The sequence below is a fragment of the Diaporthe batatas genome, assembly GCF_019321695.1.
Source record: "Diaporthe batatas strain CRI 302-4 chromosome Unknown Contig00003, whole genome shotgun sequence".
Classification (NCBI taxonomy): domain Eukaryota; kingdom Fungi; phylum Ascomycota; class Sordariomycetes; order Diaporthales; family Diaporthaceae; genus Diaporthe; species Diaporthe batatas.
The window spans coordinates 955361-973279 of record NW_025408550.1 but is presented as its reverse complement, the minus strand read 5'-3'; the positions used below and the strand labels follow the sequence as shown (position 1 = coordinate 973279).

At 32.3% G+C, this 17919-nt stretch overlaps 3 protein-coding genes across 3 annotated transcripts; 1 reads left to right on the top strand and 2 right to left on the bottom strand.

The window, feature by feature from the left end:
- Positions 1-5586: 5586 nt before the first annotated feature.
- Positions 5587-6557, bottom strand: KVR01_002488 (uncharacterized protein; the record flags this gene model as incomplete). Its single annotated transcript, XM_044794824.1, has 2 exons — positions 5587-5716; positions 5794-6557. The coding sequence occupies 2 exons, from the start codon at positions 6555-6557 to the stop codon at positions 5587-5589; spliced, it is 894 nt and encodes a 297-aa protein (XP_044647503.1).
- A 1375-nt stretch (positions 6558-7932) lies between these two features.
- Positions 7933-9820, top strand: KVR01_003109 (uncharacterized protein). The gene is made up of 4 exons (XM_044786426.1): positions 7933-8308; positions 8390-8494; positions 8577-8950; positions 9070-9820. The coding sequence occupies exons 1-4, from the start codon at positions 8153-8155 to the stop codon at positions 9554-9556; spliced, it is 1122 nt and encodes a 373-aa protein (XP_044648124.1). The 5' UTR covers positions 7933-8152; the 3' UTR covers positions 9557-9820.
- Positions 9821-13069: 3249 nt separating this feature from the next.
- Positions 13070-13888, bottom strand: KVR01_002408 (uncharacterized protein; the record flags this gene model as incomplete). Its single annotated transcript, XM_044784378.1, has 3 exons — positions 13070-13528; positions 13580-13788; positions 13849-13888. The coding sequence occupies 3 exons, from the start codon at positions 13886-13888 to the stop codon at positions 13070-13072; spliced, it is 708 nt and encodes a 235-aa protein (XP_044647423.1).
- Positions 13889-17919: the final 4031 nt, after the last annotated feature.

Sequence of the window (17919 nt, the reverse complement as noted above, 5' to 3'; positions counted from 1 at the left end):
CCTGATCAATGTAGAATGCAGAGATGGTGAACTGTTCTACTCCGCCGGTTTCCTTGAAATCCTCGAGTCAAGCATAGCCTGCTCTTTGTTATTTGACTGTGGGAGACTTGGTTAGTATTTCAAGTGCCTTCATATAACCAAACCCTAGACTTCAGCAGCGACACTCAGACAGAGAGGAATGTCCAAGTCTACTGGCAGTATGATCAAGACACAAAGCTTGGAATGTATTGTTATAGCGGGGAGGTGGGGCTCAAACAATTACATTTTATATTGTCACGGATCAACTGACACCTATAGAGTACTGCTATACTTATTTGCATTCTAAGGTGCCAAAAGTATGCTAGTAACGTATAAATGTTATGCACTATTAAACTCTTTATAAAACTAATATCCTTTTAATATTTCTATATATAACCTTATTATTTATATCCCTAGCTATAAATTATTCCCTTAAATAACTATTAATTAATTATTATAGATAGGTTTTACCTTTAAATATAATATTTTATTTATTAAGTTATTATTTAGTAATATAGCTACTACTAATATATTACTAACCCTTTATATTAATATACTTAATTTAAACTATTTATTATTTATTTACTTAAATTAATAATTATATAATATACCTATAAGGCTATAAAATTATATTTATAGTTATAAGTTAATCCTTTAAGCTAATTATAACTTATTAACTTTAAACTTTTATTATATTTAAGTCTATTTAAAGTATTAGATTATTTTTAATAATAGCTTAATAAAGTAAGTTTAAACTATCTTTATTATAATATTTTTAAAGAAAATTAAAACTATAAATAATAAGGTATATAATATTATAGTAAAGTAATATTAAATATTAACTAATTATTATATAATAATATTAAAGGTACTATTTAAGTTAAAAGTTATATATAAATTAAGAGTAAATTAAGACTTTAAGTTAAATATAAATAGTCTTTTATTAAGGATTTAATAAGTATATAGATTAATAAAGAAGTTAATAAAGACCCTTTTAATATACTAACTATAAGTAGGGTTATTATTAAAAATAAAGTATAAAAGATTTTAATTAAAAATATAATTAGAAGCTTTTAAATAATAATTTAGATTTCTTAAAAATTTAATAAAAATATATATAAATATTAGAATTTTATAATAATACTTACTATATAATATATTTAAGTATTAAATAATTAATATATTTAGTTAATTAATACTATATATTTAAAACTACTTTTAGTTATAAAGTATAATATTTAATATACATTTAATTAATAATTTAATATATTAAAGTAATAAATTATAAACTACCTTAATATTTATAATATTAAAAATATATTTATATTAATTATAATATAGTATAAAAGGTATTATATATTAGTAATTAATTATATATTTTATTAGGTTTAAGAGTTAATTAAGTAGATTTAAGGTTAAGTAAGTAGTTATTAACTTAACTTTAAAGATTATTAGTAATAAAGAGGAATATAACCTTCTTATTACTTATATATTTAACTTTAAGATCTTTTAATATAAATAGTTTTAAATAATATTTAAATATAGTAATATTATTTTTAAATAGTTATATATTAATATTTTAATATATTAAGGATTTATATATTATTATTATTATTAAGGTAAATAAAAATATATTTAATTTAAAGTCTTTTTAAGATTAATTTCTATTTTATTAATAGAGTTAGTTTAATATTATTAATAAAGTAAACTTTAAAGAAAAGAATAAAATATAAATATTAATATAGTTTTAATAAATAGAATATATTATAATATATATATAACTTTATTAATTTTAAAAGTATTTAATTTTTAATAATTATATTAATAATAAAAGGATATTTATAAAATAGTTTATTATTTTATTAAAAGGATTAAACTTATTTATATTTAATTAATAAAGAGATTATAAACTAAATTAATAAAATTAATAAGTATTAAGAGAATATAAAGCTATATTATATCTTTTAAATTATATATAATTAAGTAATAGTTTAGTATATGATATAGTAGTATAGTAATCTTAAAGATATTACTTAAACCTTTTAGTACTTAGAGTAAAAAAGAGTTTATATTAATAATCTTTAAATAAATTAATAGAGTATAAATTAATAAAATAAATAATAGTATTATTAACAAAATATTATTATTAATAATAGTAGACTTAATATTAAAGTAATACTCTTTTTTTAAATTATTATTAACTATATAGAAATTCTTTAATATATTAATTATTACCTTAATTATAATATATATCTAATTAAATATATAGTTTCCTTATAACCTTATTAATAACTAATAAGTTATTAAAAGTTATACTATCTTTATTAATATATTAAACTATACTTTTATTTTTATTTTTAATAGTCTTTAATAAAGTTAATAAATTTAAATTACTAAGTAAGTTTTTATCTATATAGTATATTAAAAGCTTATAGTTATATTAAAAGTTATTTTTAAAATATCTTTTATAATAAGTTAAAAACTTTAGTTTATTATTATTTAAAAATTTAATTAACTAATTAAATAGATAGTTTAAAAATATAGTATTTAATAATAGCCTTTATATATTAGTATATAAAGATTTCTTTTAAAAGGAGGATTATATAATAATATTAATTAAATAGTACTTTAATTATATATATTAATACTCAATAGATTATTAAAAGAAATAAAATACTTAAAAATAATTTATAGTTATAAATAGTTATTAGTTTATATAATTAATTAAGTTTATAATATTTTTAATTAATAATAATATTTAATTTATAATTATAAAGTTAATTAAATATATATTAATTAGTTATAAAATATTTAGATTATATATTATAATTATTTTATTATTTTTAATTAAAAGATATTTAATTGAAATAAGTATTATATTATTTAAATTAAAAGTTTTTAAATATATAGAATTAAAAGTTATATTATATTTATAATTTTTTTAATAGAGTTATAATAGTTTAAAGTTAGTACCTTTAAGTTTAAGTTATAATTTAATTATTTATTTAAATTATTTATACTTTTCTTTCTTTATAAAACTACTTTTCTTTCTTTATTTTAATATTACCTAATTAAATAGTATTAATAATATAATTATAATTAATTGAAATATAAGAATTATATAATAGAAGAGTATTTAATTTAATTATAGTTATAATAATAGTATTATTTAGTTAGATAGTATTTTTTATATTTTATATATTTAAGTATTATTAGTTTTATAATAATATATTATTATTTTTAAAATAATAATTTATTAAAGGAAAGTTATATTATTTAAAACTTTAAATTTTAATTATTAATTAATATAATTTTTATTTATATAATTATTTTTAGTTAAGTTATATATTAATATAAAACTTATTAATATAGTAAGATTTATATTTAAGTATTTTATTATTACCTTTATAAAGTTATAACTATTTAATAGTTTATTATAAAATTAAATTAAGTTTTAAAAGCCTTTTAATATAGTTAATATTAACTTAAATATAAGATTTATATAATATTATAATTATAAATTTAATTCTAATTATCTTAAAATACTTTAAAGTTTAGTTTAATTTTTATGAATTTTAATATTTTAATATTTTCCTTTTATTTATTTTATATATAAATATTAAGTTTTATTATATATAATTATATTAATTAATACTTCTTTATTATATTAATTAAATAGTATAGTTTTTATTAATATAAGTATTTTTAATTAAGTTTTAATATTTTAAAGATTATATTAATAATATTTTAAAGTAGTTATATTAAAATTATTAAAGGTTAGATATATAGCTTATATAAAGTTTAATTAAAACCTTTTAAAGTAATTATATTAATAATACTCTATATATTTAAGATATATACTATTTAATAACCTAAAATTAAGGCTTTTCTATTATATTATTTAATAAATAATTAAACTTTATTATATTAAGTTATATTATAATAAAGTTAGGTAATTATATATATATATATATATAATTATATTATTATAATAATTATTATTATAATTAATCTATATAGTTAATAATACTTTTTTATACTATTTAATTTAAAAACCTCTACTTTTAAAATAGTTTTAAATAGTTTTATATTTAACTTAACTTAATATATATAATTAATAAAAACTACTTAAAGTTTTTTAATTTTTAACTATTTTATAATAAGTAGTATAATAATAAATAAATATTTTAAGATTCTAAAATATACTTTAATTAAGTTAAGATTTAGTAAATATATAGGAAGGTATTCTAATAAAATATTATATTAAATATATAAATTAGTTAATTTAATATACTTATAAAAGCTTATATTATTTATAATTAGTATTAAATTAAACTTTAAAAATATTATTATATATAGTAATATTTTAAATTATATATACTAATAAAGTTAATAAAATTAATATTTTTATATATTAATAAGTAGAGGATTTTATTTATTATAAATAATAGAACTACTTAAAACTATATCTTATAATCTTTATTATTATTAAGGAATAATTACTTTAGTTTAATACCCTTTAATAATTAGTCTATATAGTAAGTATTATCTTATTTATTAACTTTAGACTTATTAATATAAATAAATTAGTTATAGTGTTAATTCTATAATTTTAATATTTATTCAATTTATTAAACTATATTATATTATATAGTTATTAGTATTTATTTTTAATTTATTTAAATTAATTAAATACTTTATTAATAAAAATAGTAATATTTTAAGTTTAAAGGTTTTAATTAATTATTATTATATTTTATTAAAGTAAAGGTTATTTTTAAATAAAAGGTTAAGAAAGGATTATATAGTAATATATATATTAATATTAATAGAATTAATAATATAGAAAGTTAGGAGTAAGGATATATAGTTATATAGAAGTTTATTAATTAAAGGTACTTAAATGTATAGTATCTCTTATTTATAGTATTAATAATATAATATTCTTTTTTTAATTTTTATATTTAATACTTTAAATACTTTATAATCCTTAATATTATATAGTTATTAATCTTATTAGCTTTAAATAACTTTTAAATAATATAATAGTTTATTATAATTAAATTAATTTATAATATTATAAAAATATTATTAATTAATTTATAATAATTAAAATATAAAAAATAAATAACTTTAAACTAATTTAATATATAGTAATTAAAGAATTAAGGTATAAGGTTTAAAATATTGAAAGGATATTGGTTTTATGGGGAGTTTAGTGGTGTGTGATATTTATATATTATTAGCGTACTTTTGGCACCTTGGAATGTAAATGAGTGTATTGAAGATAAGCTTAGATGCGGATATAAGGTAAATCCGTCCTCTTCGTTTGCTATCAATGCTCCTCCTGTGAGATTGGTTTCTAAATGAAAGCCTTGACGAGGGCATTCACGTCCATCTCCCGCTTGGAACATCCGAGTGCTTTGCTACCCTTTTTCTGTGTAGGTCAAGCTGCAGAATCACCACTCTCGCGCCACACTTGAGCAATGGGGGTGAAATATTATAGAAATCAATTAGCACCTCCGATTCCCCTCAGTCTTCTTGAAGAGCTACAACTCCTGGTCGACCTTACCAATGGTCGGCAGAAAGTAGAGCATGACAAGCCACAGACACCATAGCTGCCAGGTACGGCGATCTTCCTGCCGGCTGTGAACGAGTGTTATCACCCGCCAAGCAATAGTCAGCCCCAGCACAGTAACTAAGAGACCCCATGGCCCGGTATTCCAGAATTGAATGCATACTCCAGACCAGAGGATCACGAAGAAAGCGGTAGACCTTCGAGAGAATTCCTGCCCAAGGAAGAGTACCACAGTCTTCCGGCCGCGAAGTTGATCACCGCGCTGATCCTTGAGATCTTGGATTTGCATCGTGGTGAAGATCACCGCGCTGATTATTCCAGTCCAAGCAAGACCCTGGGAATTCATTTGACACCGTTCGCGCTCTTTTCGGCCGCAAGCGGATATCTTGAGTGAGCCGGAATTGAACATAGCGTATCCCACAGCTATCAGCACCTCCCGAAGAATTACTTCGTCGCCGCCACCTAAATCGTTGTAAAGCCACGTGATCAAATGGATCAGAGAGCCTTGGACCCAGACTCCCAAGTGGTAGTTGAGGCACATACTGAGAGGCACAATGACAAGCATCGTGCGCCTCGTCTGCTGGGGACTGATTTTGCCGGTTGGAATCGGTCGCCAGGGCTTGTTGATTCTATCCTCCGCCACCGAGCCGGGGCTTCGTTGGTTGGCGAGGTCGAAAACGAGAAGGTTTGTCCAATTGAAAGCCAGCAAGACCGGGACGCGTCGGAATATCTCATTGCGCGAGGGACAGTCTCCGTTGATAAGCAAGCTGCGTGACAGAGCCCCCAGCAGGCCGAAGGCCATATCTGGAACAACGAAGGTAGCAAAGTCGCTCTCTGTGAAACCCCACAGCAGGTCAAGAATATATCGGGACAATCGCCAACCGCCTAAAACAGGCCCCTCCAGCCTGCTGAAAATGAAAACAAGCTTTTGTAGAGTGTTGCCAGTATTGAGGAAGGACATCGTGGATGGACCCTGGGTATATTTAGGGCAATGCGCTGTTGAGCGCTCCAGCAGCCACTGCTGACTTCTAGCACTGAGATTCCCATGATTTTCAAGTGACCGAGTTCATCAGTGGTGAATGATCTGCTGTTTAGGACTTTGTCTTAAAGATCTGCCAACTTCCAACTGAGACGGCTTGATGCGGAAACCACCCAGAGTACTCCGTATCGATACATTGGACGGGGCACCTAGGACCGTGCCGGAGTATGTGGGTACATTCCGGCGTTTACAACCTCAAGTCTGACCACCCTCGATGAAGCCAAATGCAAGTCCCCGACCACCGCAGGGGTGCGAGGATATCAATGAATCCTTGCAATTTCAAGACATACACCCCAAACAAGCAACCCTTGCCGACTGTCTCTCAACAGACGCATTTATGTATGAGAGTGCCATTTGTCCCGTCGAATGGGTGTGATTGAGCGAGCACAGCAGCATGCCAGTTGATACGGCAATGCTAGCCTTCCCACCCTCGACTCGCAACCGGTGAATTAATTGGACAGGCTGTTGAGTGCATATGCCCATGGTGCCGATCATCTGTGGAGTGTACCGGCCATGGCGGCTTCTTCGAAGTGTTCATGGACTACCTATTTGCATCGTGAGGCTGTGGCAAACTCATATGAAAAAGGATGAAAATTAAACACGCTGGAATGGAAATCAGCTACATGGAGCTCCAGTGGGAGACAAGGGCATGCCTTATCTGGAAAGACTTCGGTGCCGAGAGGGAGGAGGAGTCGTGCACGGCCTTGAATTTGTCTTCATTGCTTGAAATCTCTCGACCAATATTGTGCAACTCTTAAATAATATTCTCACATGAAAGATTGTCGAATTCGACCTGTAACCTTTTACCGAATGATATACGCGGAGCCTGCATCGCTGCTGGCCCCTCAACCAATCAAGACGATGTTACCTTGCAATGATGTTACCGTGGGCTGCTTGCTACCCATGCACCCGTGTGCCTCGTCTCGGAATTCAGTTGCTTAGGCCGCTCTCGCATGTGCGGCTTCGTCATAAATACCTAATTAAAGTACATAGATGCATAACAATACTGCAAAGTGTGTACCACAGCCCAGTAGGAAGGAGACGTGTAAGCGTGTGTTAATGAGGTGACGGTTGGTACAACATCGCACAAAAAAGCAGTGGTGGAAAACTAGTGATCCAGAGATTTTGGTAGGCTGTGCGATTGGTGTGGTTGACATGGTGTGGTGCTTAGGCCCCCACGGTCACGCAACTGACCTTTTCCATGCAGCTCGACGCAGTACTTGTGCAGAATCCTCGCTTGCGCGTACCTATGTAGAATCTCGGAACCGACCCTCAGGAGGAAGAGATAGGGGTGGCGGTTCGGTCCCGCCTGGACTGAGCCATGCGAGTTGTGTTTGTTAACGAGCTCCGTTGCTAAGAATTTATTCCCACAATTACTTTTCGCCCCCGCTTGAACTGGGTCCATTCTTTGTACAGAAAAGAGAAGTGAATCACTTCATTGTTCCAATCCCACGCTCGTCCAGCTAGCGACCAGGACATCGCCAGACAGATAGCCTCTACGGGCGTCATTCAATACCATGGCGGCCAACTTCAGTCCCAGTGGACTAGCCTTTTTCGTCCTCACAGTGGTTTTCCTCGTCATCTGCGGCATCTTCATCGCACTGCGGTTTGTTGCCTTGGTAATGTCGCGACGCACATTTTCCCTTGACGATCTCTTCATTATTGTTGCATACGTAAGTTAAGCTGCCTGGGAGTCGATCTAGGGCGTCTGGCCCCACTGAAAGCTGCACTCATCTAACAACTACATCAATCAGGTAAATACTGTGGCGATTGGGGTCGTGAGCATGTGGTCCTCGGTCAACGGGCTGGGTAAATCTGCTGCTGTTCTCACTGACTACGAGATCGCTGCAGCAGCAAAGGTATTGCCTTTTCTTCCAATATCATTTCTCCGCTCCTGTTATTCGGGCTACGTGGTTTCCTCCGTATTAAGCACATCATCAGCTTCTTTTCACGTCTTACATTTGCTGGCTCTTGGCAAGTGTCTTCTACAAGCTTGCGATCCTGTCTCTGTACAATCGCATCTTCACCACGCCGCAGTTCCGTCGCTGGTCATATGGAGTTTCAGCTCTTGTCATAGGATACTGCATCGCGTACTTCTGCGTATATATGACCAACTGTGAACCAATTGACCACATGTGGAATCCTACGCCCGACGGCCATTGTCGTGATGGCCACGTGGGCGAATATTGCACTTTGGCTATCAACATGTTCCTGGATCTCGTCATATTGATCCTCCCAATGCCCACATTGTGGAAATTGAAGTTACCAACTCGGAAGAAGGTTGCTGTCACAGCCATGTTTAGCTTTGGTCTGCTGTGAGTTCCCCCTTCTAGCCTGGGTATATTTCAAGGTTGACAGAACTACCCGTCTCGGGCCCCGCTATAGCCCACTTCTTCATACTTGTGTTAAACGGTCTGTTTCTGACCTTGCCTAGGACCATTGCTGTCATGATATGGAGAGCCATCTGGACTTACCAGTACCGAGACGATCCAGACTTCACATCATTCCTAAGTCTGATCGCTATTGCAAGCGGCTTCGAGTTGTGGTTTGGAATCATTGTCGCCAATATCCCTACACTTGCCCCTCTTTTTAAACCTGGACAATTTTCTAACCTCAGAACGTGGAGTGGATGGAAAAAGTCGTCCTCATCAGCTTTCTCCGGGAGTTGGATGCAGACCCCCATACATCTGAAAACGTTTTATGGCAGCGGAAAAAGAGACAGAGTCGCGAATGAAGGAAGCCGGGACCATTTTTTTCCGGAGGCACAGAATGGTGAAAGCGCACACGAGCGCGGCCTGGAGGGACTGTCTTCAGTCACGGCACAATGCGCTTATGATCCCAGCGTCAAGAAACCAATGTCCCCGCCTGCCTCGGATGGCATCTACTTTCAGATTAGCATTGAGGATGGTGTTAAGAGTTAATGAGTTTCTGTACTGTAAGGAAACTTTGTGGCTTATTCAAGAACGGACTTGTTGGTGGTCAAGGTCCTCAAGGCGTACTAGCTGCTGAGAGTGTTTGAAGGAAGACCATGATGGGCAAATTGAGCCTTTTTTAACAATGATCGGAGCGATTGGCCAACGGAGAAAGGTCGAGTTGGTGTGAGGTCGGTAGATCTACGGGCCGCTACCCTACTTAGTTAGTTGCTCCTTTTTCGATCAAGTGGTTTCGTTTTTAATCCCCATACATATAAAATGCGGGTGGAACCTTCATATAGTAGTAGACGCTCAAGATCCAGCGTTTGAAGAAATACAGTGCCAATAACAGTGGAGGTTATTCCAACAGTCTGTGTATTTCAACAACTGGTATAATTGACAACTTAGGTAGTGATATGTCACAAGCAGAGCCAAATACCAATATAGCTTTGATGTTTGTCGAAGTTTAAGGCGGAGACGTAGTAGCAAAATATCAGCATCTATTTCAAATGCTTGAAAACATATTATTCGTAAGCTTCCCGTACAACTCGACGTTAATGAGAACATAGTGCCAAAATAACTGAAAAACAGTCCTATAGCTTACGGTGCTCGAATATGAGCATTAATGGCCCTGGATTCGGCACGAACTGGTCGCCAATTTCGTCCAACACTCGGTTACCTGTCTCGCCAGGGGCTAGATGAAATCTGTAACGCTTAACTATCCTTGCTATTACGCTCCGCATCATATCTTCGCCAAGGTAACGGCCAAGACAAGATCTGCTGCCTAGATGATTGCCTAGGTATCAGCGAGACGCTGACTGGAGAAACATGGAGCGGGATCATTATACTTACCTGTACCGAAAGGGGTATATCCATCGCTGTTTGTAACCATCTCAGGACGTGTCGTCCATCGTTCTGGAACAAATTCCAATGGTCTTTCAAAGCAGTCCTCTCCTTGTCAGTGCGGCTGGTCAGCGGAAGGCACCTAATCGTCCCTTAAAGCTGGGTCAGTAGCGACATCACTTACTCCTATTGATAGTGTATCGCGGACACACAATGGTAGTGTGAGGTGGTATCAACCTGCCCCCGATTACAACGGAGTTTTCCAACGTTTTCCTCGACCCTGCGCTAAGCAGCGATGGGTACAAGCGCATGACCTCTTTTATCACGGCGTTGAGGTGTGGAAGCGTAGCAAGCGATCTGAAATCGGTTTCGTCAAGGTCTACCACCTCTTTGAAGATCTTTTCTGCCTGCTCCGGGAGTTTCGCCATTTCCGCGAAAGCCCCGATTAGAGTCGCCGTTGTCGGATCACTGTCACATTGATGACGCCCATGGGTAAGGTAATGGCCCACACATCAAGTATATAGAATTATGTTGCTTACCTGCCTGCCACAATGGCAAGAAGACTGTCACCGGTGAGCCATGCCAGGTTCCAGTCTCGGCCCTCTGATATTCCCGCGTTCCTGTTATGTCTATCTTCCATAAGGTAGTAGGCTAGATCGCCACCATCTGGTCCCGGCCCTTTGGACTCGCTAGTTCTCAGTCTGTCCTGCATTTGATCTCGGCACCAATCAAGCATATCAAACAAATCCTTGACCATACCGATACGTGGAGCAATTCGGAGTCCCACGTGGAGGAGCCAAGGCGCGGGTGTTAAGGGACCAAGGATGGAAAGAGCGCTCTTGAGGCGCTCAATAATGAGGGACGGCTTTTTGGCCCGCAGCATCCCAAAGGATTTGCTGAAGACGAATTCGCCCATGGCGTCAAAGCCAAACCAGTACATATAATCTCGTATGCTTGAGACACGATTATACCGAATATCATCTTCAATCAGTTCGCAAAGCTGCTCGATGTGGGGGGAGACTTTGGTAGAGTGCAATCGAAGAGACTGGCTCGAGAAGCCAGGACGCCACTCCCGGCGACGGATAGCATGAGTGGGTCCATGTCGAATATTGACAAGTGAAGGATATCCTATACCCTTCAAAAGGTCGTAAAATTCTGATTTGATGCAATCTGAGTGGGGGCCGTCGACGACGTTGAATGCATCGGGCGTGAAGACGGTAACTTCGGCGGGGCCTAATTTCTTTCTATTAGATCCCCGAATTCAGAACATGAAGAAGCGGTGAGCTCTAGGTTGGTAGATTGTGTGATTTCGTCTCACCTGTACGCACCATATCACCATACCTCTTGTACAGTGAATGCAACACGAGGTGATTCTGGCCCTGTCTTGCTGCCCAGACATGCCAGATCTTGCTCATTGGGGCGTACCAAGGCCCCGGCAATTTGGCTTTGGTGAGACGGTGGAAGAGAACACGGTAAAGAATGATGCTGAGAGTCATTCCGGACAAATAGCCCCAAAACGCAGAAGAAATGACCTGGACGGTTGCGCCAGACGCTGTATCTTGCATATATCTATTGAGAACTTCCAGGAAGACGATGATACTGAGATGCGCGAGCACAATATGAGGGGCTTCGACATGCCATTCACCATGGATGAATACACTGTGATGGATGATGAAACCGCAGCCGATACCAAAAGTCGAAGCCGTCATCAGAGGGGTAATTAGAGAGGCCATTAGGAGGGATATTCCTTCACAGCGATTAGAATGAGTTTGCTGTGTTAACCAAAATTTATTACGATAATGATATCAAACTCGGTTTCAGTAGCGTTTGCACGTCTTCCTGACGTTAAGCAGTGTGTGTAATTCTCGCCGGCCACTGAAGTTCAGATATCCCAGGCATGTCGAGAGCGAGGCCACTATCGTTCTAGCCGGCAACGAAATCGAAGGCACATGTGAATACGTCATCATTTCAAAGACATCAGATCAAACACCTAGAGCAAAATTGGGCTTTTAGGTGTTCCAGTGTGTGGAACATGGGTGTATTCGTAGTGAACCGGTCCGCGTGACGCCTCGTGGGGTGACACAAATGCTGGTTAGGTCTTTGGATAGAATATAGAGGGTGGCTCCGATGCTACCTGGAAGGTATCCTGTGAAACCTCGCGTGAGACGTGGAAGACAGGCGAGTAATTTGGTTCGCAAGGCAGTAGCAAGATGCCGTGAACCGTTTCAATCGAATCCTTGCGCAAAAGTACCACTTCTGTGTACACTCAGGATACTACTCTAGAATAATAAGTCCTTGGTACCTGGGTGCCTCACTTGCGCAGCTCCAAAGCACCGTGAGTCATCTTTGAGGTGACGAACGTGTCGTGACTGTGGAATCTGGCCTGCACACAATCCTTATATTATAGCCGGCCTGTGGCTCTTTTCTTTTCTTTGCTTTTTCTCGATACAGGCAGTCAAAGTGAAGAGATTGGGTAAATACCCACACAAAAGACAGAGGGGAAGGGGAGATAGAGCTTTTGTGTGCGTACGTGCTATTTTCAAGACATGGGGCTCCTTTGACTATCTTACTACCAAAATTGAGGTTCAATGACATCCCGAGCCCAATCCCGATGTTCTGTCTACCTCACTTGCCATCCCATGCCCCATTCTTGCGCGGCCACCAAAGTGTTTTGTACATCTAGAATGCAATCTCCTTGCCGTCAAAGCCATAAAACTTACCCGAAGTCCCAGACCTCGTCGCATTATCGATGACATCCAGTAGGCCTGCAACCGACTGTGCGATCGTGTGTGGTGCTTCTCCCATGCCGAAAAGCTTGGCCGTGGCGTTGCCGTTGTCCGTTTGGACGAATCCCGGATCCACAACCCACGAGATCAGCCAGGGGTTCTCGAAATGCACGCGGCGCACCAAGTAATTCAGCGCAACCTTGCTGACTCCATAAGTTCCAACCTTGACTGGAATGTTCTGCTCCATGTCCACAATTTGCCCAGCAGTAGATGAGATAGCAAGGAGCTTTGGATGGCCGTCAGGGTTCACATCGGCTGCAGCCTTCAGCAGGGGATATAGCGACTTGAATAGAAGAACGAAAGAAGCAGTATTCGTGTCAAACACGCGGTGAAGTTCGTTCACATTTATATCCTTAACGTCAACCAGTGCAACCACCGGGCTGATGCCAGCGTTGGCGACCACGATATCGAGAGAAGTGATGCCTTGAGCTTTCATGTCTTGGAAAGCCTGGTCTGGATCCCTGGTCGAGGTATTCTCAATGATGACCAGCACAAGCTTGCTTCCTGCTGCAGGCTTCTGCTCCTTGAGGGTGGTGTCGAGGCTTCGAACAGCGGCTACGACAGTATGATTAGGGCGGGACAAGAAGGCTTCCGCCAGCCCGCGGCCGATGCCTGGAAATGCTCAATATAAGTTACATATACTGAGTAAATGTCTTGTGTGAATGGAGCTACCTCGGTTTGCCCCGGTGACGAGAACAGTGGTCTGGCTCATGCTGGACGATGTTTGTCAGCCGGAACGGGAAGGCGAGTGATGGTTCTTCTCGTTCGTTTCTTTTCTTCGAGAGCTTTACTTTTTGCTGAGTTGAAGTGACGGTGAGATTCGGGCATCTAGAAAGGTTGTAGAAGTCACAAGGGCAAAGTTGAACTCAATAGCGGCTACCATAAAATTTGACCCAACGGGTCAAAACTAATCACTGTTCAACCTCAGGAGACTTATACGTCTAGTCTCATTTCTAATCCCTATACATAATATATATAGTGCCTTATAGTATAGTAGTAAGTGCCTAGAACCTAAAATCTTAAAAATATATAATTAATTTATAAGTATATACTTTAAGTTTTATATTATATAAATAAAGTTTAAAAATATTATTATTTTAATATTTAAAGTTAAAATAAAAAAGTTAATATAATAAACTTTTAATATTAATATTAATTATAAAGCAATATTAAATAAATTAATATCTACTTATCTAATAATTATATCTACTTACCTAATTCCTACTAACTACTTACCTAATACTAATTTTTCTAAATAACTCCCTTATATTTATAAATACCTTTTAAATTAGTATTAAAAAACCTTATAATATAATTTCCTTCTCTAATTTTTAATATTTTTAATATAAACCCCTTTTAGCACCCCTTTTAGCACCCCTTTACTTTTACCTTCACCTTTACCTTTACTTTCACCTTTACTATTTAAGTTATATATATTTAAGTACTAATTAAATATTTAAATACTAATTAAATACTAAAAGACTAAAAATTAAAAAGGTAAAAATAAAAACTATACTCTTTTTAACCTTTTAATACCCCTTTTAACTCTTTAATACTTTAAACTTCTAACCTTTTAATATTTAGTTAATATTTAAATACTTAGTTAATACTTAAATATATATAGTCTAAAAGGTATACTAGAAGGTATATTAAAAAGAGTGTTAGAAGGGGTATTAGAAGGGGTATTAGAAGGAGTGCTAAAAAGGGTGTTAAAAAGGGTACTAAAAAAAGTGTTAGAAGGGGTTTATACTAAAAGTATTAAAAATTTAAAGAATTCTAATTAGGTATATAGTTTTATATAGGCTCTATATATAAATTCTTATATTAAGTAAGTAATTAATAAAAAACTAGATAAGTAAATATAATTATTAAATAAGTAAATATTAACTTATATTAAATATATATAATTATAATTTATAAAAAAGTAATATTTTATAAATAATAAATTAAATCTTTTATTAAGTTTTAATATTTAAAGTTTATAATTAAATTATAATATTATACTTTAAGTTTTTAAATATAAAATTATTACTAATTAATATTAATATTATAAAATATAATAATTATATAATAGAATATTATATATAAAAATAACATTTAATAATATAAGTATATTATTCTAATTATTTCATAGAACTTATTTAAACTAAACAACTACCCCTCCTCTCCTCATTTGTCTGTCATTGTGGTGAGGAGTGCCGAGTTGTGTCAAAATCGACAGCTCACCCGGGCAGACCACCGGCTAGAAAATAGGCTGCCAGTACCGTTTTTCTAGTGTGATAAGTGGCCGAGAGCTGTCTGCAGTATGCACAGTACTTAGGTATGCGGTAAGTGACTTGGAAGTTGCAGATACATTTAGGATCAATTAACATCCCCAGCCCACATTCTAATAGTCCCCTAAATCTAACTACTTTCTTCTTTAACTATTTTTTTACCTTAACTCTATTTATATTATTATTATAATTTTATCCTTTTTAATAATTAAAGTTTTTAATTAATTATTTTTATTACTTTCCTTAAATATTTATTTAATTTTAATTTAAGTTTATTAAATTATTTTAATATTTATAAATAATTTATTTAAATTAAGTTAAACTTTTTAAGTTATTTTATTAACTTTTAATTAATATTTTAATTTTTAATTTTTTTATAAATATTATTAAATTAATATCTTTTAATTTTAACTTTTAAAATTTTATAAAAAAGTTATTATATAGAGTTGAAATATTTATTATAAATATATTTAATTATTATATTATATAATTTTTATAATTATTTAAGAATTTTAAAATAATTTTTAAAATTAATAAAATATTATTTAATATAAAAATATATATTATTTTATTTAATAATAGCTTTTTTATATTTTTATTTTAATAATCTATTAATTTTTAATAAAGTATATATTAAAAGCTTTATATTTAAAAGTAACTATAAATTAGTTATTTATTATTTGAATTAAATATTTAATTTTATAAGGGTTTTAATATATACTTTATAATAATAATAAAAACCTTTTTTATAATTATTAATAAAGAATTATAATTACTTTAATATTATAAATATTTTTAAAAATAATTTTAAATAAATTAAAAATTAATATATTCAATAGTTAAAGTATATATAAACTAATAGCTAATAAAAAATAATATAAATATTATTTAAAAGTATTTTTATATAAAGTTAATTATAATATATATATAATATTTATTAATTATAAAAATATTATTTAAATAAATTCTTTAATATAATTCAAAAATTCTTTTTAATTATTCAATTATAATAAACTCTTTTATTTAATCTTTTTTATTATTATAAACTATTAACTTATATAATTTTTAAAAATTATAAAAACTATTATTATTATATATTTAATTTTTAAAAATAATAAAAAGTTTAAAAACTTACCTATAATAAATATATACTTTATAAAAAGGTTTATATATATAAATTAAAGTCCTTTTAAAGTAACTTACTACCTTTTAAATAATTAATTATAAATATTATTTTAAACTTTTTTATTAATCCTTTTTATTAATATTTTAATAATTAATCAATTTAATAATCTTTATAATAAAAATTATATTAAATTAAACTATATAAATATATTTTTATTATTATTTTTAATTATTTTATTATAATTTATTAATATTTATAACTTTTAAAAATAAAATAATAAATTAAAAAAGCTTTTAACTACTTTCTTTTTAATAAAGGGGTATTAAAGGAGGAAAAGGTTATTTAATCTATTAAAGTCTATATTTTCTAATAAATTAAAATACATTTTAAACTATTTTAATTAATTAAAATAATATTAATTAATTTTTAAAATATTAAAAAAAATTAATAAAATTTATAAATAATAAATTTACTTTATATATTAGAAGAATAGTTCTAAAATATAATATATAAAATATATTAAGTTTTAAAAGCTTTTTATATAAATATTTTATTTTTAACTATTATAAATATATTATAAATTCTTTTTTTTATATTTCTTTATAATAATTAAAATAATATTTAAAAAAAGTTTAATAATTAAAAAAAAATTCCTTATAAAGTTATAAAGAGGTATAAATAGAGTAAGGATAGATATATATATATATAAATATAGATATAGGGTAATTAGATTTAGGGGACTATTAGAATGTAGGCTGGGGACGTTATAGGAGTTGTTGCTCTATTAGTACCCGATGTAACCACAGAAAGTGACGACCATAGAGCATGAGATACCACATCACCATGCCGTGAAACAGTATTCGAAGCTAGCTCGACGTTACTCTTGGGGGCCAACAGAGCTTTATCTTGGGTGGGGGTGAACGACTTGTATGACAGTAGCTCCGCCACATGCTTCATACCTAGGTACTATGCAGCATGCTGTGAAACGTTACTAAAGTCAGCCCGGAGTTACTCTTGGGGGCTAAAAGAGCCTCGTTCTGAGGGTGCCGACTTGTACGACACCAGACGCGTGAGGCTACATAGACCGCCGTCTCCCCCGGCCTCGTCAAGGAGGAAACAAACAAAAGAACCCAGGAAAGAGGAAAGGGCTGCTGTGTACTTGTGTGGAGGACGCTCCCCTAACCCTGATTTCAGAGCGTGCTCGAGAGGTTATAAAACGGCTACGAGGCTGGAGAACTTTTTACAGACATGCTTGGACCTTGGACAAGTTCAATACACCTTCTTCCCTCCACAACTTAAATATATGACGTCTTTGAGGATCTTATCCACTGCTTCATCCTGTAC